This window comes from Phyllobates terribilis, unplaced genomic scaffold, assembly GCF_046119375.1.
Source record: "Phyllobates terribilis strain yellow unplaced genomic scaffold, ASM4611937v1 Scaffold_1__5_contigs__length_1240528914, whole genome shotgun sequence".
Classification (NCBI taxonomy): Eukaryota; Metazoa; Chordata; class Amphibia; order Anura; family Dendrobatidae; genus Phyllobates; species Phyllobates terribilis.
The window spans coordinates 589,736,634-589,761,038 of record NW_027362761.1 but is presented as its reverse complement, the minus strand read 5'-3'; the positions used below and the strand labels follow the sequence as shown (position 1 = coordinate 589,761,038).

General features: G+C 47.9%; 1 protein-coding gene across 1 annotated transcript in view; it reads right to left on the bottom strand.

The window, feature by feature from the left end:
• Positions 1 to 11,579: 11,579 nt before the first annotated feature.
• Positions 11,580 to 24,405, bottom strand: part of OXCT1 (3-oxoacid CoA-transferase 1) — a 59,211-nt gene continuing 46,385 nt past the window's right edge. Inside the window, exons 14-17 of the mRNA XM_073682036.1 lie at positions 15,587 to 15,676; positions 14,158 to 14,238; positions 12,751 to 12,852; positions 11,580 to 11,768 (exon numbers count right to left, since the gene is read on the bottom strand). Of these exons, the coding sequence (XP_073538137.1) occupies positions 11,727 to 11,768; positions 12,751 to 12,852; positions 14,158 to 14,238; positions 15,587 to 15,676 (315 nt within the window). The 3' untranslated portion in view covers positions 11,580 to 11,726. The remainder of the gene's footprint in view (positions 11,769 to 12,750; positions 12,853 to 14,157; positions 14,239 to 15,586; positions 15,677 to 24,405) is intronic.

Below are 24,405 nucleotides of genomic sequence, written 5' to 3'. Positions count from 1 at the left end.
AACCCGGAGGCTCCTGCTGAAGCTTCACCTCCCAATATCCCGGAGCAGCCCCGATGGGTAATGTGTGTGGGTAGCGCAATAGTCCTCCAGCCCAATGAGACTACTGTCCACCCAGAATCTTCACAGGGTGACTACGCTTTCCGGAATACATCTCCCAACCTCAAGAGGCAGTCCAGACGTGCTAGACGTAGAGGCAAGCCGTCACGCCAGGGTCTGTCCTCCCTGAGACCTCCTGACCCCAACCTTGAAGTCCCTACTGAAGCTTCATCTCCCTGTATCCCGGAGAAGCCCCAACGGGTAATGTGCGTGGGTAGTGCTCCGGTTCTCCTGCCCGAAGAGACTTCTGCCCATCCAGACTCCACACAGGAGAACTTCCTGCACCCGGCATCAGATGCTTCACCCACTTTAACCGGTGTGCATGTCCAAGGATGCTCCAAAGCTGTGGTTACCTCTGAGTCTGTGCACCTCTACTACCTGGCGGAGGACCCCCTGTTGCCTCCTGAATCCTCCGGGATACCACTCGATGACAAATGGAGAGAGACTTCTCTACACTCGGTACTCGATACTTTGTCCGCTTCGTCCTGTGAGCCTGACAATCGGTACCCCAAAGTGGTAGTTACCCCCGAGTCTCTACACCCCTCCGACCAGGCGGAGGACCTCCAGTTGTCTCCAGAACCCTTCGGGGTGCTACCTGGTAGCGAAAGGACAGAGACTCTCCTATACTCTGTACCTGATACCTCGCTCGCTTCGTCCAGTGAGTCCAACCTAGTGTACTCCGAAGCAGAGGTTACTCCCGAGTCTCTACACCCCTCCGACCAGGCGGAGGACCTCCAGTTGTCTCCAGAACCCTTCGGGGTGCTACCTGGTAGCGAAAGGACAGAGACTCTCCTTTACTCTGTACCTGATACCTCGCTCGCTTCGTCCAGTGAGTCCAACCTAGTGTACTCTGAAGCAGAGGTTACCCGTGAGTCTCTACACCCTTCTGACCAGGCGGAGGACCGCCAGTTGTCTCCAGAACCCTTCGGGGTGCCACCTGGTGGTGAATGGACAGAGACTTTCCTATACTCGGTACCCGATACCTCGCCTGCTTCGTCCAGTGAGTCCGACCTAGTGTACTCTGAAGCAGATGTTTTCTCTGAGCCTCTGCACTCTTCTGACCCGGCGGAGGACCTCCAGTTGTTTCCTGAATCCTCCGGGGTACCACCAGATAACAAAGAGACAGTGACTTTTCCTCATTATGTACCTGATAACCCGTCTATTTCTTCCTGTGAGCTTGACAAGATGTACCTCGAAGCAGAGATTACCCCCAAGTCTCTGTCCCCCTCCAACCCGGTGAAGGACTTCCAGTTGTCTCCTGTACCCTCTGGGGTGCCACCTGAAAATATGTGGAGAGAGACTTCCTTGTGTGCTGTTCCTGGTACTCCACCCGTTTCGTCTGTTGCTGAGGATGGCTGGATAGGAGGTAGCATCCTAGCTAACCAGATGAGATCAGTTTTTCCTGTGGACAGTGGAAGTGATCTCCTTGAAGTGAACGACTGGTCCTCGAATTCCCTGCGGAAGATTCTGGCAGGCCTGAAGAAGAGGGGGCGTAAGGGGGGGGGTACTGTAACATACCTGGCGGCGTCCTTGCATGGTGGTCCATCTCCCACTGTGCAAGAGCGCGCACTTGATCTCCAGTCCAGAATGTCTCTCTGGCTTCCCTCCATGCTGTCTGTTTGTGTCTGTTTCTGCTGCTTAAGGGCGGCGCCCGATCACTTCCTGCTTTTTGTACCTGCTGTGGGTCACACCCCTTGTGCGTCCTCAGCCTATTGCTGTCTGTCACCTGGTATATAGCTCAGCTGCTCCAATCAATCCCTGCCTGAGCATAGTGTTTCATTCAGTGTGTGCTTGCACTTTGAAGGTGCCAGGTCCCGTTCTGTGTTCTCTTGTCTGCCTATCCTGGAGGCTGTATTTCCAGGCCTGTCTGAACACGCTCCTAGCCTGTTCCTCCTGCCTTCTAGGGGCTGATTACCTAGACCCGTTCCTGTATCTTGTCTGACCTGTCTGAACACGCTCCTTGCCTGTTCGTCCTGCCTCTCTGGGGGCCGTATTCCCAGACCCGCTCCTGTATTCCGCTGCAGTGTCGGTCTCCTCCGTACACTCAGTTCCAGTCTGAACTCTCTCCTATCCTTTACCTGTTTTGCCTCTATGTCCGTTCCCTTCCTTTTTCTGCAGAGTCTGAACTCGTACCTAACTCCTGCTTGTTGTCTCTGTACTCCCGTTTGTGAGTTTGTGGTCCACTCGCTACTTCTCTGCTAGTACCCTGTGGGTGTCTGGCTCTGCCTTTCCCTTCCTGTCTGTTCCGTGTGAACAGAGCCCTGTCCCCCCTACTCAGCCTTGCCTGCTCTGACTCCTTTGCTCACCGCTCCGGCGGTTCTAGCCTGCTCTGACTCCTTTGCTCACCGCTCCGGCGGTTCTAGCCTGCTCTGACTCCTTTGCTCACCGCTCCGGCGGTTCTAGTCTGCTCTGACTCCTTTGCTTACCGCTCCGGCGGTTCTAGCCTGCTCTGACCCTTTTGCTCACTGCTCCGGCAGCCTTGCTCCGGCAGTCCTGTCCTGCCCTGCTTCTGCCCGCTGCTCCGGCAGTCCTGTCCTGCCCTGCTTCTGCCCGCTGCTCCGGCAGTCCTGTCCTGCCCTGCTTCTGCCCGCTGCTCCGGCAGTCCTGTCCTGCCCTGCTTCTGCCCGCTGCTCCGGCAGTCCTGTCCTGCCCTGCTTCTGCCCACTGCTCCGGCAGTCCTGTCCTGCCCTGCTTCTGCCCGCTGCTCCTGCAGCCCCGTCCTGCTCTGTTCTTGCCCACCGCTTCGGGCGTTCCCTCTCTGCTGTGGTTGTCTATCGCATCTGCGGTTCTGTGACCCAGTCTGTACTGGGTCTTAACCTTTCTGTGCTCCAGCCCGTCCTTTCGGCCTGTACCCCTCTGCCTGTATTGTTCCTGAGTCCCAGTGTGTACTGGGTCCTATCCTGCCTGTGTTCCTACCTGCTAGTGCCTCCCTGTCTGCACTCTAGCTGCGCTTGCCTTTACCCGCCTGCCTGCATACCAGTCGTGCCTGCCTATACCCTCCAGTCTGTGCGCCAGCCTAACCAGCCTGTTCCAGTAATCCCTGTGTGGGTCAACCCCCGTGTCCGGAGTTTGACCTGGAGTAGCACCTGGTCCCTCTACCCGGTTTCTCCCTGGTGCACTGGCGTCGTATGCCGTCGTGCCATCTTGGTCGGATCGGCCAGATACTTAGTCACGCCCCTCCAGGCACTCTCCGGTTCATGGTCCAGTGGAACCACAACACCCGCACACGCCAGTCTGTCCGGGCGTGTGCATAACAGCGTATCTCTGTATACGGGGAGCTCCCCCTAGTGGTGGCTACAGACAGAATCTTATTATGTATCTCTGTATACAGGGAGCTCCTCCTAGTGGTGGCTACAGACAGAATCTTATTATGTATCTCTGTATACAGGGAGCTCCCCCTAGTAGTGGCTACAGACAGAATCTTATCATGTATCTCTGTATACGGGGAGCTCCCCCTAGTGGTGGCTACAGACAGAATCTTATCATGTATCTCTGTATACAGGGAGCTCCCCCTAGTGGTAGCTGCAGGAAGAATCATATCATGTATCTCTGTATACAGGGAGCTCCCTCTAGTGGTGACTGCAGACAGAATGTTATCATGTATCTCTGTATACAGGGAGCTCCCTCTAGTGGTGACTGCAGACAGAATGTTATCATGTATCTCTGTATACAGGGAGCTCCCCCTAGTGGTGACTGCAGACAGAATCTTATTATGTATCTCTGTATACAGGGAGCTCCCCCTAGTGGTGACTGCAGACAGAATGTTATCATGTATCTCTGTATACAGGGAGCTCCTTCTAGTGGTGACTGCAGACAGAATGTTATCATGTATCTCTGTATACAGGGAGCTTCCCCTAGTGGTGGCTGCAGGCAGTATCTTATTATGTATCTCTGTATACAGGGAGCTCCCCCTAGTGGTGGATGCAGACAGACAGAAACTTGCTCATGCATCTCTGTATGTAGAGTAGCATGGAAGCAGCAGTTAGATCATTGCTTGTACGATCCCTTTAACTTAAGTGTGAACTCTGACAAATTTTCAGTAATTTAATCTACAAACTGAATCTCTTCGGAGATATAAATAAATATTGGACCATCTGCAATAATGAACGCAATTATTTTAAATAGTTTTCCTAAATCTGTAGCCTTCAGCTGTCATTTCATGGACGTGGTGGGGGAATAGATCGGGCGCCACCCGTTCAGATTATAATGAGCTGCGCTGAGTGAGAATTTCTGCAGCCAATTTGTGACCCAGTTTAAATGTCAGTTCCTGTAAGCGATGGAAATAGATACGGAGAGCGAGAGACTCAGGACGAGTCACTTATAGATACCACTATGGTGACATGTCAGATTTTATACTTAGGGACACTGTTTACTTAAAGGGGAACTCCAACGTAAATTATATTTATGAATATATTATTGATACTTTACTTACAAAAGCTGCGTGACAACCAGTATGGCCTCCATTACAGCTCCCAATGAGGTTGTCACGTGCATTAAAGGACTTGTCTTCTTTGAACAGTTCCTTTTCTTTTAATGGGGTCCCTAAATAATAAGTAAATCACAGCGATTATCTATGGAAAATGGCCATAAGTGTTCAATTTCCCTGCAGCACTCCCGCAGGAGGAATGGAGTATTACACTATTCTCTTGAAATCGATGGGCTGCCTGTGTAATGTGTGGATGTGCTGTTTCTGACAGGTTTATGTTCAGACTATTATATGAGGGTCCTGGGAGACCCCTCCTTTATTATTTCTGATTACAATGGGTTTATGCAACCAGACGACATTTGAATGAAAAATCTTCAAAGTGACCTAATAGTCTGAGATTACAGAGGGGATGTCTGGGAGCGCTGTTGACCCCTTTTTAATACTCCTCCACTATTGGGGTCTGCTCTCAAGTCTGAATGTATTTAGGGCTTCTAGTCTGAGGTCTGAATTTATATAGGGGGTGGTCTTGGGTTTGTATTTATTTAGGGGGTCTGGTTTGAATCTAAATTTATATATGAGGTTTTGGATCTGTATTTATTTATTGGGTTTGGGGGGTCGGTATTTGTTTAAGGGTCTGATTTGGTGTTTCAAATTTTAGGATCTGGTGCCGGCATCGGACGGCGGCATCTGCATTTTGTACCCGCAGCCTCCTGGCCGATATCCACAGCTTCTGTCCCATATGTACATTGTCATCTGCTCCATACACAGGAATGACGGCGTCATTACCCTGCAAACGCGCTCAACAGACGGGAGAGGCGCGAGGCGGCGCCGCATTAGAGCGCATCCGCTCCACAGCATGCGGTCACCTGCTACCCTCTATTTAGAGTTCACCTTGTCCTATAGATTACACCTCTCCACATAGGAATTGAAGACGGGGGAGGGGAAGGTGACATTATGTGACATTGACCGGCTCTGTTCTTCAGAATACTGAAATATCTGTGGCTCCGAGAGTGGAAACACTGAAATCCAGCGCCCCCCACCCCCACCCCCACCCCATCACGTCATTATCCCAGTCTGGTGAACGTACCCCGCAGGCTCCAAACCAAGGACATGTGCATGCCACCGGTTATTATACAGATGTAGTAGTGCGGAATAGGTTATCAGACTGGGATATACATATATTTATATCCCATATATATATATATATATATATATATATATATATATATATATATATATATATATATATATATACACACACACACATACATTATATATATATATACAGTACAGACCAAAAGTTTGGACACACCTTCTCATTTAAAGATTTTTCTGTATTTTTATGACTATGAAAATTGTACATTCACACTGAAGGCATCAAAACTATGAATTAACACATGTGGAATTATATACTTAACAAAAAAGTGTGAAACAACTGAAAATATGTCTTATATTCTAGGTTCTTCAAAGTAGCCACCTTTTGCTTTGATGACTGCTTTGCACACTCTTGGCATTCTCTTGATGAGCTTCAAGAGGTAGTCACCGGAAATGGTTTTCACTTCACAGGTGTGCCCTGTCAGGTTTAATAAGTGGGATTTCTTGCCTTATTAATAGGGTTGGGACCATCAGTTGTGTTGTGCAGAAGTCTGGTGGATACACAGCTGATAGTCCTACTGAATAGAGTGTTAGCTGCTTTTTTCTTGCCATAATACAAATTCTAAGTAAATAAAAATGAGTGGCCATCATTACTTTAAGAAATCAAGGTCAGTCAGTCCGAAAAATTGGGCAAACTTTGAAAGTGTCCCCAAGTGCAGTTGCAAAAAACCATGAAGCGCTACAAAGAAACTGGCTCATATGAGGACCGCCCCAGGAAAGGAAGACCAAGAGTCACCTTTGCTTCTGAGGATAAGTTTATCCGAGTCACCAGCCTCAGAAATCGCAGGTTAACAGCAGCTCAGATTAGAAACCAGGTCAATGTCATACAGAGTTCTAGCAGCAGACACATCTCTACAACAACTGTTAAGAGGAGACTTTGTGCAGTAGGCCTTCATGGTAAAATAGCTGCTAGGAAACCACTGCTATGGACAGGCAACAAGCAGAAGAGACTTGTTTGGGCTAAAGAACACAAGGAATGGACATTAGACCAGTGGAAATCTGTGTTTTGGTCTGATGAGTCCAAATTTGAGATCTTTGGTTCCAACCACCGTGTCTTTGTGCAATGCAGAAGAGGTGAACGGATGGACTCTACATGCCTGGATCCCACCGTGAAGGATGGAGGAGGAGGTGTGATGGTGTAGGGGTGCTTTGCTGGTGACACTGTTGGGGATTCATTCAAAATTGAAGGCATACTGAACCAGCATGGCCACCACAGCATCTTGCAGCGGCATGCTAATCCATCCGGTTTGCGTTTAGTTGGACCATCATTTATTTTTCAACAGGACAATGACCCCAAACACATCTCCAGGCTGTGTAAGGGCTATTTGACCAAGAAGGAGAGTGATGAGGTGCTACGCCAGATGACCTGGCCTCCATAGTCACCAGACCTGAACCCAATCGAGATGGTTTGGGGTGAACTGGACCGCAGAGTGAAGGCAAAAGGGCCAACAAGTGCTAAGCATCTCTGGGAACTCCTTCAAGATTGTTGGAAGACCATTTCCGGTGACTACCTCTTGAAGCTCATCAAGAGAATGCCAAGAGTGTGCAAAGCAGTCATCAAAGCAAAAGGTGGCTACTTTGAAGAACCTAGAATATAAGACATATTGTCAGTTGTTTCACACTTTTTTGTTAAGTATATAATTCCACATGTGTTAATTCATAGTTTTGATGCCTTCAGTGTCAATGTACAATTTTCATAGTCATGAAAATACAGAAAAATCTTTAAATGAGAAGGTGTGTCCAAACTTTTGGTCTGTACTGTATATATATATATATATATATATATATATATATATATATATTTTCCCGGGATAAGTAGAATATAATCTAAATAGAGAAGAAAAATGAATTCCATTATAAATATATATTAAAAATAGTCAGAGATCGTTTTTTGAGAGATCCAAAGCCCCCACACAGAGCTACATAATATAATCATGCTGTCCTCAGCCACCACTAGGGGGAGCTCCTGTATACAGAGATACAAGATAAGATCCTGTCTGCAGCCACCACTAGGGGGAGCTCCCTTTATACAGAGATACATGAGACGATTCTGTCTGCAGCCACCACTAGGGGGAGCTCCCTGTATACAGAGATACATGATAAGATCCTATCTGCAGCCACCGCTAGGGGGAGCTCCCTGTATACAGAGATACAAGATAAGATCCTGTCTGCAGCCACCACTAGGGAGAGCTCCATGTATACAGAGATACATGAGACGATTCTGTCTGCAGCCACCACTAGGGGGAGCTCCCTGTATACAGATACACATGAGAAAATTCTGTCTGCAACCACCACTAGGGGGAGCTCCCTGTATACAGAGATACTGTAACGGGTCTGGGAGGCGGAACCTCTGAGCTACTATACAAGGGGGCGGTCCTTGTAAGGGAGCGGGTGGCGACCAGGGAAGACGAGCAGGCAGTCACAGCAGGTGACCGGGACAGTCTCTGGATGAACGGACAGGAGGTCAAGGCAAGTGACCGGGGCAGTCTCTGGATGAACGGGCAGGAGGTCACGGCAAGTGACCGGGGCAGTCTCTGGATGAACGGGCAGGAGGTCACGGCAAGTGACCGGGGCAGTCTCTGGATGAACGGGCAGGAGGTCACGGCAAGTGACCGGGGCAGTCTCTGGATGAACGGGCAGGAGGTCACGGCAAGTGACCGGGGCAGTCTCTGGGTAAAGGGTTGGTACGACCTGTGACGGCTGAGCCTCCAGGTAGGCTAGCAGGCAGATGGTAGACGTGAGCTCCCAGGTGAGCAGGCGAGAGTCTCTGGATAAGCGGGTGGTCATAGCATGTGACGGCGGAGCTCCAGATAGACTAGCAGACAGGTAGCAGGTGGACGCTCCCAGGTGAGCGGGCAGGAGTCTCTGGACAGGCGGGTGGTCACAGCACGTGACGGCGGAGCCTCCAGGTAGGCTAGCAGGCAGGTAGCAGAAGTGCGCTCCCAGGTGAGCGGGCAAGCTGGTCCTTAGACAGACTGACAGGAGTCGGTAGGCAGACTGTTGGACCTCAGGCTAGCAGGCAGGTAAGCGGAATATCAGGCAGGAATCAGACAGCAAACTGGCAGGTAACTGGCAACGGGACCTGAGGGCTGAAGCAGAGTAGTGAACAGTGCAACAACATTGCTCGGGCACCTCCATTTTGGAGGAGGTGCCTTATATATGGTGAAGTCCTCCGGCCATTGGCCGGGGACTCCTTAGGACGGCGCGCGTGGCCCCTTTAAGAGGGAGGGAGCGCGCGCGCGCCCTAAGCACACTGACCGGGAAGGAGCGCGCGCTGCCAGCAGAGCGGGAGGAGGACGCCGGGCACGGAGCAGAGGGGTGAGGGGAACAGCGTCCCTGCCTAGCAGAGGGCAGGGACGCCGGCGCCACAGATACATGATAAGATCCTGTCTGTAGCCACCGCTAGGGGGAGCTCCCTGTATACAGAGATACATGATAAGATTCTGTCTGCAGCCACCACTAGGGGGAGCTCCCTGTGTACAGATACAAGATAAGATTCTGTCTGCGGCCACCACTAGGGGGAGCTCCCTGTATACAGAGATACATGATAAGATCCTGTCTGCAGCCACCACTAGGGGGAGCTCCCTGTATGCAGAGATACACGAGACGATTCTGTCTGCAGCCACCACTAGGGGGAGTTCCCTGTATACACAGACACATAATAAGATTCTTTCCACAGCCACCACTAGGGGGAGCTCCCTGTATACAGAGATACATGATAAGATCCTGTCTGCAGCCACCTCTAGGGGGAGCTCCCTGTATACAGAGATACATGATAAGATCCTGTCTGCAGCCACCACTAGGGGGAGCTCCCTGTATACAGAGATACATGATAAGATCCTATCTGCAGCCACCACTAGGGGGAGCTCCCTTTATACAGAGATACAAGATAAGATCCTGTCTTCAGCCACCACTAGGGGGAGCTCCCTGTATACAGAGATACATGATAAGATTCTGTCTGCAGCCACCACTAGGGGGAGCTCCCTGTATACAGAGATACATAATAAGATCTTGTCTGCAGCCACCACTAGGGGGAGTTCCCTGTATACAGAGATATATGAGACGATTCTGTCTGCAGCCACCACTAGGGGGAGCTCCCTGTATACAGAGATACATGATAAGATCCTATCTGCAGCCACCACTAGGGGGAGCTCCCTGTATACAGAGATACATGATAAGATTCTGTCTGCAGCCACCACTAGGGGGAGCTCCCTGTGTACAGATACATGATATGATCCTGTCTGCAGCCACTACTAGGGGGAGCTCCCTGTATACAGAGATACATGATAAGATCCTGTCTGCAGTCACCACTAGGGGGAGCTCCCTGTATACAGAGATACATGATAAGATCCTGTCTGCAGTCACCACTAGGGGGAGCTCCCAGTATACAGAGATACATGATAAGATCCTGTCTGCAGTCACCACTAGGGGGAGCTCCCTGTATACAGAGATACATGATAAGATTCTGTCTGCATCCACCACTAGGGGGAGCTCCCTGTATACAGAGATACATGATAAGATTCTGTCAGCAGCCACCACTAGGGGGAGCTCCCTGTATACAGAGATACATGATAAGATTCTTTCTGCAGTCACCACTAGGGGGAGCTCCATGTATACAGAGATACATGATAAGATTCTGTCTGCAGCCACCACTAGGGGGAGTTCCCTGTATACAGAGATACATGATAAGATTCTGTCTGCAGTCACCACTAGGGGGAGCTCCCTGTATACAGAGATACATGATAAGATTCTGTCTGCAGCCACCACTAGGGGGAGTTCCCTGTATACAGAGATACATGATAAGATTCTGTCTGCAGCCACCACTAGGGGGAGTTCCCTGTATACAGAGATACATGATAAGATCCTGTCTGCAGTCACCACTAGGGGCAGCTCCCTGTATACAGAGATACATAAGATTCTGTCTGCAGCCATCACTAGGGGGAGCTCCCTGTATACAGAGATACATGATAAGATTCTGTCTGCAGCCACCACTAGGGGGAGTTCCCTGTATACAGAGATACATGATAAGATTCTGTCTGCAGCCACCACTAGGGGGAGTTCCCTGTATACACAGACACATAATAAGATTCTTTCCACAGCCACCACTAGGGGGAGCTCCCTGTATACAGAGACACATAATAAGATTCTTTCTGCAGCCACCACTAGGGGGAGCTCACTGTATCACCACTAGGGGCAGCTCCCTGTATACAGAGATACATGATAAGATTCTGTCTGTAGTCACCACTAGGGGGAGCTCCCTGTATACAGAGATACGTGATAAGATTCTGTCTGCAGCCACCACTAGGGGGAGCTCCCTGTGTACAGAGATACATGATAAAGATCCTGTCCGCAGCCACCACTAGGGGGCGCTCCCTGTATACAGAGATACATGATAAGATCCTGTCTGCAGCCACCACTAGGGGGAGCTCCCTGTATGCAGAGACACATAATAAGATTCTTTCTGCAGCCACCACTAGGGGGCCAGAAGCTGCCGTTCACAGGAGTACAGTCATGACAGGCACAGGGGTCTTCAGCAGACCCCGTCTATCATGGCAACGCATTGACGCCCCGCAATGGCGTCATGGGGGCGCCTATGATTGGTTAGAACAGCATGCCTCCTGGGAATAACACACTGTATGCTCCACACAATACATGTTACATACACACACAGTAGAGACCATTCTCTCTTCTGTTCCCCCAGATGCCAGAGTGAGGGACCATTATCACGTGACCATGATGTCACTAAAGGTCCACCTACCCGTTTAACATTGGAAATTGCCCTGTTAATAAAGGCCCTTTGGGGATGGGGGGCCTTTGGCAATGGCAGATTGCAGCCCCCCGCACCCCCTACCAAGTAGATTCAGCTCAAAACGTTTATAAAAAACACAAGGTTCTACAAGGGTTAATCAAAACTATTTTATTAAGTCCCAATCTCTCCCCCCGGCCCCCTGTAACAAATCACCAATGTTATAAACAGGTCCTAGCTGGTCGGCCGTCACCTCTGTAGGCGCTGGATGTTCTGATGCCGCAAAACGCGTCGGCCAAAGCTTTAATCGCTGATCTGCTGCAGAGGCTTCAGGTCGGGTGAAACCTGCAAACAAATAGTCAAACATCAATATTAGTCTTTGTTCACACGGACATCAAAAATTGTGCCATCTCTAAACGCTTTTCTACCAGAATAGTCAATGATAGGGGCCCTTATGGTTTGCTGTGGGGCCAATGATACCAGTGACGCCTTTCAATTACCATTTTAGTACTAATGCCCCAAAGAGGCTCAACAGCCTACCTTTAATTTCCAGAATAAGTTGTCCTTTGTGTACAGGAGGAATAACACTATTTCTGGCCGTTACATGACTTGTATCCTGCATTTTCCCCTCTGCGGGCCTTTTCTCTAACTTTCAGTTGTCTCTTAGCTAGTGGATGGAGACGAGCTCTGCCATGATGTCTCCTATACACAGCACAGCACACAGACATGATGGATTCCTGCTCTCCTGTATCCATCTAGCACATATCCAGAAGCAACGGAAACATGATGGATATTACAAATCTGTACTGAGCAGTGTAACTGTGAATCCAGCTCTGAGGTGATATAAAACACTCACCAGAAAGCAGTATCAAGTAGGAGGTTATGCAGACGTACTGTGAATACAGTTCTGGGGCAACCACTTACTAGAAAGATGCAGTATGGGGGGACATTAAGCAGCAGGACCGAGCAGTGTAGCTGTGAATCCAGCTCTGAGGTGAGGAAACACTTACAGACCTGGGTTTTGACTTTCTAGTACGTCTCTCCACCTCTCTCTTTTTGTACTTTAATACTCGGCAGTCACCTGATCACTCGGCCAGGACAGATTTTAGCAGAATTTCAGAGTGGATTGTGAGTTTAGGAGGCAGGGGGAGGAGGAGAAGTAGTAGAAGCGGCTCATAGGTGGAAAAAGAAGCAGATTCCTTAGAGAATGTACGACTGATTTGTGCAACGTTTCTGGGCAGAGCAGCGATGGCGGCCCTGGATGCTGACGTATTGCACCATCTGCACTAAAGATTAGACATCGCTCGTCGTATCGTCCGCTACTCACCGCAAAGTCGCAGCCCGTGCACTTCTTGATATCGTCTACCGTAAGCCCTTCGGCGATTTCTATCAGCGTCAGTCCGTTCTTTCTGTCCACATCAAAGACGGCCTAATGCACACAGAGGAGTAAAGAGCTGGGATCAGCCGAAAAGCATGACGCACCTGTGGTATAAAACATCTATATGGCGGCACAGGAACATGCACCTGGTCCAAGAGGATAAATACTCTCATCATTCGTACTACTGGGATGAAGAGCGGAGGTCATTAGCACCCAGCGTACGGCACATCCTCCGTGACATGCACCAAGCCACATCTAAACACTGCGTGAAGCGCAACCTTAAAGTATGTCCCCTAAGCCAAAACTCCGTGTATCACGGTCCGAGTATGGACTGAGATGCACGGACCGGCCGTAGGTCTCCTGACCTGATATATGGCCGTGAGCTTGGCAGTTCATTCATCATGGTCCCTACCGGGACCTGAATTCGGCCTTATTTAGGCTTTTAGCGGGTCCATTTACAGCCAATTTAAGGTACGTGCACACTGATGGTTCCACTCCCAAAAAAATGCCTGAAAGACTCTTACTATTCGCTTCTATTTTAGCTGTTCCTAAGTTTGTTTTTTTTGAGGTTTTGAAAAATCTCTGGTGGGTAAAAAAACAAAAAAAAGAAGTGTAGGTTGCTACTTTGATGGAAAATGCTTCAAACTAGGCGCTGTCCAATCAGAGCACTGCAAAAAGAAAAAAAACTTTTTTGGGGGGGAAGACTGTTCCAAAAACTTTCCAAAAAAAGAAGCATTTCCTGAAGCAGTTTCCACTAGAAAACTTTTCAGTTTTGACCAACTTTAAAAAACTCCAGTCTAAAAAGGGAAAAAAAAAACTAAATTAAAGGGATTGTCCAGTGAAAACAAGTCATCACCTTGCTGATTGCTGGGACTGATCGGCTGTACCAGGATTTTTTTTTATCCTCAACAAGAAAAAAAAGTGCAGAAATGTAACCTCGGTCATAGTTATTAGAAAACTTTTGGGAACTTTTGATAAATAAGGTGGATCCACATTTCAGTGGAAATTGACAACTAGGGTGAATTTTTTTTAAGCAGTCAAAAACAACAGGTTTTCCACTTCGAAAATGATGGCAAAACCACTGGCTTTTTCCTGAAGTGGCTCCGCATAGGGAAACTCAGCAGCTGCGCCGGCATGTATATGATGCAAAGTGCACGTAGCCAGAGTCTGCTCTGAAAACTCAGAAAAAAGAGTCAGTGTGAATGTCGCCATTGGGGAGTTTTCCATTTCTTGACGCGGTTTCTGCAGCCGGTAATAATCACAATTCCCATGATGCACCAGGCCAGAGATAAATGACCAATGGCATTGATTATACCCCCCTCCCCCCGCAGGCAGCAGGACAACGACGCGCTTCACCTTCTCAGTAATGATCCGGTCCACGCACTGTTTCCCAGTCAGCGGCAGGTTGCACCGTTCCAGGATTTTGTGCGTTCCCCCCTATAATGAAGAACAAGAGCGCACGTTAGAGTACGTACAATACTGCTCTGCATGCGGTAAACTCAATTTTCATCCAGTCCGGTAGGAAATCTCCCCCTCATGATTAAAAAAAAAACATGGCAGCTTTCTTCTTAAAACAGCGCCACCCCTGACTGCAGGTCGTGTGTGGTACTGCATCTCAGCCCTATTTACCTTGATAGAACTGAGCTGCAATACCGGACCTGACCTGTGAATGGGGGTGACACATTTTTGATTTAAAAATAAAAAAAAAAGTCATGCATGTCTAATCCCTTTAAGAAGAGAGAGGTGCACAGATGCTAAGACTTTGCATGCTTAAAGGGGAAGCACACACCATGTCTGGCCCTACCCTCACCTTTTTTTTTAACTTATTCTGCAGCCAGCAAGAGACAACAAAACACAGAAGCTATAGGAGGAAAAGCAAAGATCTTGAAAACAGTAATGGATAATGTTTATTGGAGAATTGCAGAAGGTTTTTATTATAGGAAAATCTGCTGAAATGTGAAATATTCCTGTAAGGAGCAGAAAGAAATTGTGCCGCACTGATCGTGGGGACGAGAAAGTTACTGGAAACTTTTGATAAAACTTTTTCCTGGGTAAATGTTTATCCGGTAATTCACACGTGGCGATCCGGCGCAGGACAGGAGTGTATAGAGACGGCTGGCAGTGCCATCCCTGCAGATGATGAGAGTTACCCCTGTGATCAGGCGGAACGCGGGAGGATCCGGGCGCCGCTCTAGAATGATAAGGAAGCACCGGAAAAGAAAAAACACCCTCCGTGCACACAGCAGCGCGACGTACTGCCAGGCGCTGTCACATATTGCCCTAAACTGGATTATGGCGAGCGGAGAAACAAGACAGGCATCCGGAAAATGAGCCGTTTCCATAGAAACAGCGGGGGGCTCAGCCTAAATAACACATCCATCTCCGTTCAGCTGTCCATTAAATGCAGAAAACCTTCACATCTCTGCCACGACCCGGCCTCATCGCCCTCCGTTTTTTAAGGTGGTGCCGCTCGGGCATTATTAGGATTCATTGTGATCTGCATGGAAACCTGGCAATAAGTGTTAAGTAATACTGCAGCGCCTCCGCAGGGGAAAGGAAGCATTACACAGTGTCTATTGATATCAATGGTTGTGTGTGTAACACTGGACAGGACGGGTCCTCCAGAGGGAGAGACGCTCTATGTATCCGCTCTCACCAAGCGATCAAGAGCCTGAGCACAGGATCCCCCTTTAATAAGGCAGAATTACCCAATATCATGTATGAGAATGGCAGGACAATCCGTTTATACATATAGAATAAAATGTGCTATAAAGAGGCGTCTCACCTTGGCGGAGTGCTCCATAGTCACAACTACTTTTGTTCCAGAGCTGGAGACCAAGTCCATGGCGCCGCCCATTCCTTTCACCATCTTACCCTAAAGGAGAAAAAAAAAAAAAAAATATATATATATATATATATATATATATATATATATATATATATATATATATTTAATTCTTTTCAATTACATCATAAACGTCTTTAATCCAGAAAATGGAATATTCGGAATTCTTTGAGACCATTTCAATTTTTGCAAATCATATTGTTTCAATAAGATTAAAATACAAAAAAATGAATAATCGAGTCTTGTAACATTTTTATAAAATGTATAACATTTATAAGATTACAAATGCCACAAAATCTACGTGCAAATTGTATCTTCAGAAAGAAAGAGGACTTGAACACTAGCGCCACCTATTGGAAGAAGCAATCCTACAAGTCATTATCGACCCTTTAACGAGCCTTGAAATATGACTTAGGATAAAAGCCAAGTCAGAATCTCAATTTGTAGACACAGTGTTTCAGGGTGTTGCCCCTCATCAGTACAAAGTATGAGATCTGATTTGGCTAGATGAGAGGCTAAGACTGGGATCTAAGGGGTAACGTTTCTCCTTGTGGAAAGTGACATGTCAGGTCTGGCACGCCAGTTCCTCTCACCCAGCCAAATCAGATCTCATACTTTGTACTGATGAGGGGCAATACCCAGAAACACCATGTCTACAAATTGAGATTCTGACTTGGCTTTTATCCTAAGTAATATTTCAACGCTCGTTAAAGGGTCATTAATGACTTGTAGGATTGCTACTTCCAATAGGTGGCGCTAGAGTTCAAGTCCTTTTCCTCAAGGCATTTAAGTCTCCTAATACTGGCGTGCCAAACCTGGCATGTCACTCTCCCCAACAAAATCTATGGACACTAATGCATAACTAATGAAAAAGATGGGTCATTAACAACCCAGCACAACCGCCGAACAGGTCTTGATGATCGATCCCAAGAAATAAAGGAGGGAGGGCACGGGAGCTTCAAGTGCAATGTCTCATCCTGGTGCACTTGCAGCTCATTTGCAGGCCCGGCGTCAGCACCCGGGCAAGTACCATGGCCCTGAGCAGGCGGGGGGGCCCACTCGCAGGCGGCCCTCCGGCGCACTATGGGGCCTGAGCGGAGGAGTTCGATGCCAGCGTCCGCGAGTGCGCCCCCCGCTTGCCCAGGGCCCCTGCCGGCACAATACTTACATTTCCTCGTGCCTCCACAGCTCCGGTGTCTTCTGCTTCACCTGACTGTGACATCTCAGGTCAGAAGGCGCGATGACGTCTTTCCACCCTGCTCTGATGAGCAGTCACAGCGCACAGCGGGGAGACGGCGACGCAGAGGAGTCCGGAGCAGAGCAGAGCAGCGATGAGAGCAGCAACAGCAAGTGAGGCGAGATTTTTTTTTTTATGTATGGAGGCATGGGGCCCAGGAGGCATGAAGCATTATATAGGGCCCAGGAGGCATGGGACATTATATGGGGCCCAGGAGGCATGGGGCATTATATGGGGCCCAGGAGGCATGGGGCATTATATGGGGCCCAGGAGGCATGGGGCATTATATGGGGCCCAGGAGGCATGGGGCATTATATGGGGCCCAGGAGGCATGGGGCATTATATGGGGCCCAGGAGGCATGGGGCATTATATGGGGCCCAGAGGCATGGGGCATTATATGGGGCCCAGGAGGCATGAGACATTATATGGGGCCCAGGAGGCATGGAGCATTATATGGGGCCCAGGAGGCATGGGGCATTATATGGGGCCCAGGAGGCATGGGGCATTATATGGGGCCCAGGAGGCATGGGGCATTATATGGGGCCCAGGAGGCATGGGGCATTATATGGGGCCCAGGAGGCATGAGGCATTATATGGGGCCCAGGAGGCATGGGTCATTATATGGGGCCCAGGAGGCATGGGGCATTATATGGGGCCCAGGAGGTATGGGGCATTATATGGGGCCCAGAGGCATGGGGCATTATATGGGGCCCAGGAGGCATGAGACATTATATGGGGCCCAGGAGGCATGGAGCGTTATATGGGGCCCAGGAGGCATTATATGGGGCCCAGGAGGCATTATATGGGGCCCAGGAGGCATTATATGGGGCCCAGGAGGCATGGGGCATTATATGGGGCCCAGGAGGCATGGGGCATTATATGGGGCCCAGGAGGCATGGGGCATTATATGGGGCCCAGGAGGCATGGGGCATTATATGGGGCCCAGGAGGCATTATATGGGGCCCAGGAGGCATTATATGGGGCCCAGGAGGCATGGGGCATTATATGGGGCCCAGGAGGCATGGGGTATTATATGGGGCCCAGGAGGAATGGGGCATTATATGGGGCCCAGGAGGCATGGGGCATTATATGGGGCCCAGGAGGCATGGGGCATTATATGGGGCCCAGGAGGCATGGGGCATTATATGGGGCCCAGGAGGCATGGGGCATTATATGGGGCCCAGGAGGCATGGGGCATTATATGGGGCCCAGGAGGCATGGGACATTATATGGGGCCCAGGAGGCATGGGACATTATATGGGGCCCAGGAGGCATGGGGCATTATATGGGGCCCAGGAGGCATGGGGCATTATATGGGGCCCAGGAGGCATGAGGTATTATATGGGGCCCAGGAGGCATTATATGGGGCCCAGAAGGCATGAGGCATTATATGGGGCCCAGGAGGCATGGGGCATTATATGGGGGCCAGTAGTCTGTATGGCGAAATATATATGGGGGCCAGTAGTCTGTATGGAGCATTTTATGGGGGCCAGTATTCTGTATGGAGCATTATATGGGGGCCAGTATTCTGTATGGAGCATTTTATGGGGGCCAGTATTCTGTATGGAGCATTTTATGGGGGCCAGTATTCTGTATGGAGCATTATATGGGGGCCAATATTCTGTATGGAGCATTATATGGGGGCCAGTATTCTGTATGGAGCATTATATGGGGGCCAATATTCTGTATGGAGCATTATATGGGGGCCAGTATTCTGTATGGAGCATTTTATGAGGGCCAGTATTCTGTATGGAGCATTATATGGGGGCCAGTATTCTGTATGGAGCATTAAATGGGGGCCAGTATTCTGTATGGAGCATTTTATGGGGGCCAGTATTCTGTATGGAGCAGTATATGGGGTCCATTATTCTGTATGGAGCGTTATATGGGGTCCATTATTCTGTATGGAGCGTTATATGGGGCCCATTATTCTGTATCGAGCATTATATGAGTCTCATAATACTGTATGGAGGACTATGTGGTGCACATAATACTGTATGGAGACTATACTGTCCGGTCTGCACTGTGCGCTGTGAGGATTCGCCGGTTTCTGAGCTATTGTGGAATGTACAATAGATATCTGTCATGTAATGTAAGAAGCGAAATCTTTGCATTGTACTATATATATATATTTCCCTGTGGTATCTCTGCATCATGAATCGTGGTATGTGTTAAGGGGTCACTGAGACTCTTTCGACCGGGGCCCAGAAAAACCTGGAGCCGGTTCTGCTGATTTGCATATTATTTCAATGCTGGATTACTATAATCAAGGAACAGATTTGCTTATGAAAAATATAAAATCCTCATGACAGAAAGAAAAAACAAAGCACCAAAATCTAAACAAAGAACTAAAACATGTCATATGATGTGACCTTAGGGATCTTGCTGCACAGTTACACTTGCAGTTTTGGTTATTATTTTCCCCGCAACAATCCCAGTACGGGCAATGTAACATCTGGCTGATGCCATACATTCACCACTGGCAATAAATTCTGCTAAACTGCAGCATATGGAAAGTGCTAAGGAGGGAAAGTGAAGCAGGATCACAGGGCAAGCAACTAAAATGTTTGGAAAAACAGGTGCCCAAATATAAAGAGCCCAAACTCCAGACTGATACATTGTAACAATCCAGCAGAGATCTGTACAGCAGCTGCTGATGTGTTTCGCTCATAGAGCATTGTCTACACTGGATACTGTAATGCAGCAGCTTGCTAGCATTACTGTATATGGTCCAGGATGTGTTTACGTGACCATGTACCTTCCCCTTTAACTGACTGGTCACATGATCGTGACATCACACCGGTCCTTATGCACACAGTTAAGGTCCTGTCAGTATATGTGTGTGTGTGCACGGGATGCATATATAAAACCCTGCTTGATGGGAGACAGGTGTGTTCGGTGTGAGGCCTGTGCTCCGTGTGTCTGGGACACCAGTTGTGAGAGGCCTAGTGTGAAGCCTGGCAGCCTGAAAGGCCGAGCCTGGATCCTGTGCGTGGATGTCAGTGGCCTTTGAGGGAGAGCCGGCTTGGTGAAGAACCCTGGAAGGCGCAGGCTGGATGTCAAGTGTGGAAGACATACCAGTAGCCTACGAGGGGATGACGGCTAGAGACCCCCACCTGGGAAAGCCGCAAAGCCACAGTGGTGGCGGAATAAACGGACTGTAGCAGCCAAAACCCGCTAAAGGTAAAACGCTGCGTTATATGGACATTTATGTTGTTGCCTAGCCGAGGGCTATAATGGGAGCCAAGTGGACGTATCTGTCGCTGGAAAGGCTCCCGAATTGTGATGTGTGTAGTATGCCGGTCTGCCACTTGAGAAGCTCCCGGAGGTGATAGGTGTAAACATGCCGGGCGTATACTAAGATGGACTGTGTGATTAGCGGTTTATGATGAAATAATAAACTGCATGGTGAAATATCGGAAGGACATTGCTTATGTGCCTTAATTGACCCGGTGCAGCGAGTATCCCCCATTATTATGACTAGCGCTGCCTTACAATACATTGTAACAATCCAGCAGAGATCTGTGCAGCTGCTGCTGATGTGTTTCGCTCACAGAGCATTGTCTGCACTGGATACATTGTAACAATCCAGCAGAGATCTGTGCAGCTGCTGCTGATGTGTTTAGCTCACAGAGCATTGTCTACACTGGATACATTGTAACAATCCAGCAGAGATCTGTGTAGCTGCTGCTTATGTGTTTAGCTCACAGAGCATTGTCTACACTGGATACATTGTAACGATCCAGCAGAGATCTGTGCAGCTGCTGCTTATGTGTTTAGCTCACAGAGCATTGTCTGCACTGGATACATTGTAACAATCCAGCAGAGATCTGTGCAGCTGCTGCTGATGTGTTTGGCTCACAGAGCATTATCTGCACTGGATACATTGTAACAATCCAGCAGAGATCTGTGCAGCTGCTGCTGATGTGTTTTGCTCACAGAGCATTGTCTGCACTGGATACATTGTAACAATCCAGCAGAGATCTGTGCAGCTGCTGCTGATGTGTTTCGCTCACAGAGCATTGTCTGCACTGGATACATTGTAACAATCCAGCAGAGATCTGTGCGGCTGCTGCTGATGTGTTTCGCTCACAGAGCATCGTCTACACTGGATACATTGTAACAATCCAGCAGAGATCTGTGCAGCTGCTGCTGATGTGTTTCGCTCACAGAGCATTGTCTGCACTAGATACATTGTATCCACTTCTCAGCTGAGAGAAGGAATTGGGAAAAAAAAAGTATTAAAAACTTGTAAAACTTCTTATTTATATAGAGAATAAACTTTATTTACAAAAAAATTTATCAATTTGTTGTTTTTGACGGTTTGGGACAAAAAAGAAAAATGACGCCAGCTATGAGTTGTGCATTTGATTTGTGTCGTTCACGATCACCACTTCCCTTGGAATAAGTAATAAATGTGGCCAAATTCACACCGGCCTGGAGATCACAGTCACTTTAAAAAAAGTGCAGTTTTTTGCTCAAAATATACATACACATTTTGGAACATATAAGCCATTGTGTACTATTTTTGCTTTCTTCACACTGGCGTTCTCGCTGGTCTCTTGGATTTCTGCTTTGATTGCAGGTTATTAGACTATTCGTGTTCCAATAAAAAACCTACTAGTCCCTTGCCTCTTCATTCACTCTGAAATACTGCTGAAATCAATCTTTGTAACAAACAAGATGAACTCACAGCTCACTGAGGGATCAAATTACAGCTGCCTATTGAAGTCTATTGGGAGTACGGTAGAGAAAAGGGAGGCAGAAATACACAAATACCTTTACTGCAGCTTTCTGGTGTTAATTTCACACTAGAGCAGGATGCACAGCTGCACTGCTCATTACTATCAAATTATGTTCTCTATTCTGCTTCTGCTCTCTAGTGGATTATCTCACCCCAGTGATGGATTCACAATTGCACTGCTCAGTGCTGTTGAATAATGTCCTCCATGCCGTTGCTGATCATTACGGTTTTCATTCACCCCAGTGCTGGATTCACAGCTGCACTTCTCAGTACTGTTGTGTTATGTTATCCATGCTGCTCTCTAGTAGTTTATTATTATCCCTGTGCTGGATTCACACCTATATTGCTCAGTAGTTATTTTCTCCATGCTGCTGCCCTCTAGTGTTTATCTCGCCTCAGTGCTGGATTCATACCTTCACTGCTCAGTACTGTTGTGTTATGTTATCCATGCTGCTCTCTAGTGGTTTATATTATCCCAGTGCTAGATTCACATCTACATTATTGAGTAGTGCTGTGTTATATTCTCCATTCTTCTGCTGCTCCCTAGTGGTTTATCTCACCCCAGTGCTGGATTCACAGTTACATTGTCCAGTACTGTTGCGTTATATTCTTCATGCTGCTGAATTCCAGTGGTTTATCTCACACCAGTGCTGGATCCACAGTTACATTGTTCAGTAGTGTTGTGTTATATTCTCCATGCTTCTGCAGCTCCCTAGTGGTTTATCTCGCCCCAGTGCTGGATTCACAGTTACATTGTCCAGTACTGTTATACAATGTCCTCCATGCTACTGCTGCAGGTGCAACATAGTATCAGAAGAGCAGGAATTCCTCATGTCTGTGTGTGCTGTATTTTGGAGACATTATAGCAGCTGAAAATTTAGCGATAAAGTCTGCAGAGGGTAAACTAGTAAAAAATGTAGGATAGATGTCATATAATGGACAAAATGTGCGTTATTCCTCATGTACAAACTACAGCTTATTCTAAACAGACACCTGAATTGACAGATACGCTTTAAGCCAAATGGTATCTGTCTGGATTCTTTGTATTTCTAAATTGCTGTACAATATAATCTGCAAATATTATCGGATTATTTCTGAATTTATCGGCACAGGAACGCTAAAAAATTTGATCAGAGTAATATCAGCAGGAATATTATGTGGGTTCATCAACAGATGTGTATCCTGTGCGGTAGACAAAGCAGCTAACACAATCCCGGGCCGGGAACGCGCCTTGTCTATAGGTCAATCACAAAGACGTCTCATAAAATATAGAAAATAATCCCGGGGTGATCAGAGGGTCAGCGAGGACGGCGGCCGGCACTGCGCAGCGATAGCCGCCAGCATCACTCATCACAGCAGGGATTTTACACAAGAGTAATCAGAAACACCCGCAAAGTCATGTCAGTGCCGAGGTAATGTGTGCACGATACCGAGAAGACAATTCCCCCAAGCCCGGAGATCACGGTCTCCTACAAGGCAGCACAGTGCAAGACACATGGAGGAGGAAGATCATCACCAAAGGAGGAAACACACAACTTCTCACCTACTGTACTGTATAATGTCCGGCGGCTGCGAATAAGGGAAGGTTACTGCACCCGAAAACCCAGCACAGACCTGCCTCATAACAAAGCAACGGCAAAACTACAACTCCCATCATCTGCACTCAGAGGATAGGATAGAATAAGAACTCAGGATCAGTAATGTAATGTATGTACACAGTGACTGCACCAGCAGAATAGCGAGTGCAGCTCTGGAGTATAATACAGGATGTAACTCAGGATCAGTAATGTAATGTATGTACACAGTGACTGCACCAGCTGAATAGTGAGTGCAGCTCTGGAGTATAATACAGGATGTAACTCAGGATCAGTAATGTAATGTATGTACACAGTGACTGCACCAGCTGAATAGTGAGTGCAGCTCTGGAGTATAATACAGGATGTAACTCAGGATCAGTAATGTAATGTATGTACACAGTGACTGCACCAGCAGAATAGTGAGTGCAGCTCTGGAGTATAATACAGGATGTAACTCAGGATCAGTAATGTAATGTATGTACACAGTGACTGCACCAGCAGAATAGTGAGTGCAGCTCTGGGGTATAATACAGGAGGTAACTCAGGATCAGTAATGTAATGTATGTACACAGTGACTGCACCAGCAGAATAGTGAGTGCAGCTCTGGAGTATAATACAGGAGGTAACTCAGGATCAGTAATGTAATGTATGTACACAGTGACTGCACCAGCAGAATAGTGAGCGCAGCTCTGGAGTATAATACAGGATGTAACTCAGGATCAGTAATGTAATGTATGTACACAGTGACTGCACCAGCAGAATAGTGAGCGCAGCTCTGGAGTATAATACAGGATGTAACTCAGGATCAGTAGTGTAATGTATGTACATAGTGACTGCACCAGCAGAATAGTGAGTGCAGCTCTGGAATATAATACAGGATATAACTCAGGATCAGTAATGTAATGTATGTACACAGTGACTGCACCAGCAGAATAGTGAGTGCAGCTCTGGGGTATAATACAGGAGGTAACTCAGGATCAGTAATGTAATGTATGTACACAGTGACTGCACCAGCAGAATAGTGAGTGCAGCTCTGGAGTATAATACAGGATGTAACTCAGGATTAGTAATGTAATGTATGTACACAGTGACTGCACCAGCAGAATAGTGAGTGCAGCTCTGGAGTATAATACAGGAGGTAACTCAGGATCAGTAATGTAATGTATGCACACAGTGACTGCACCAGCAGAATAGTGAGTG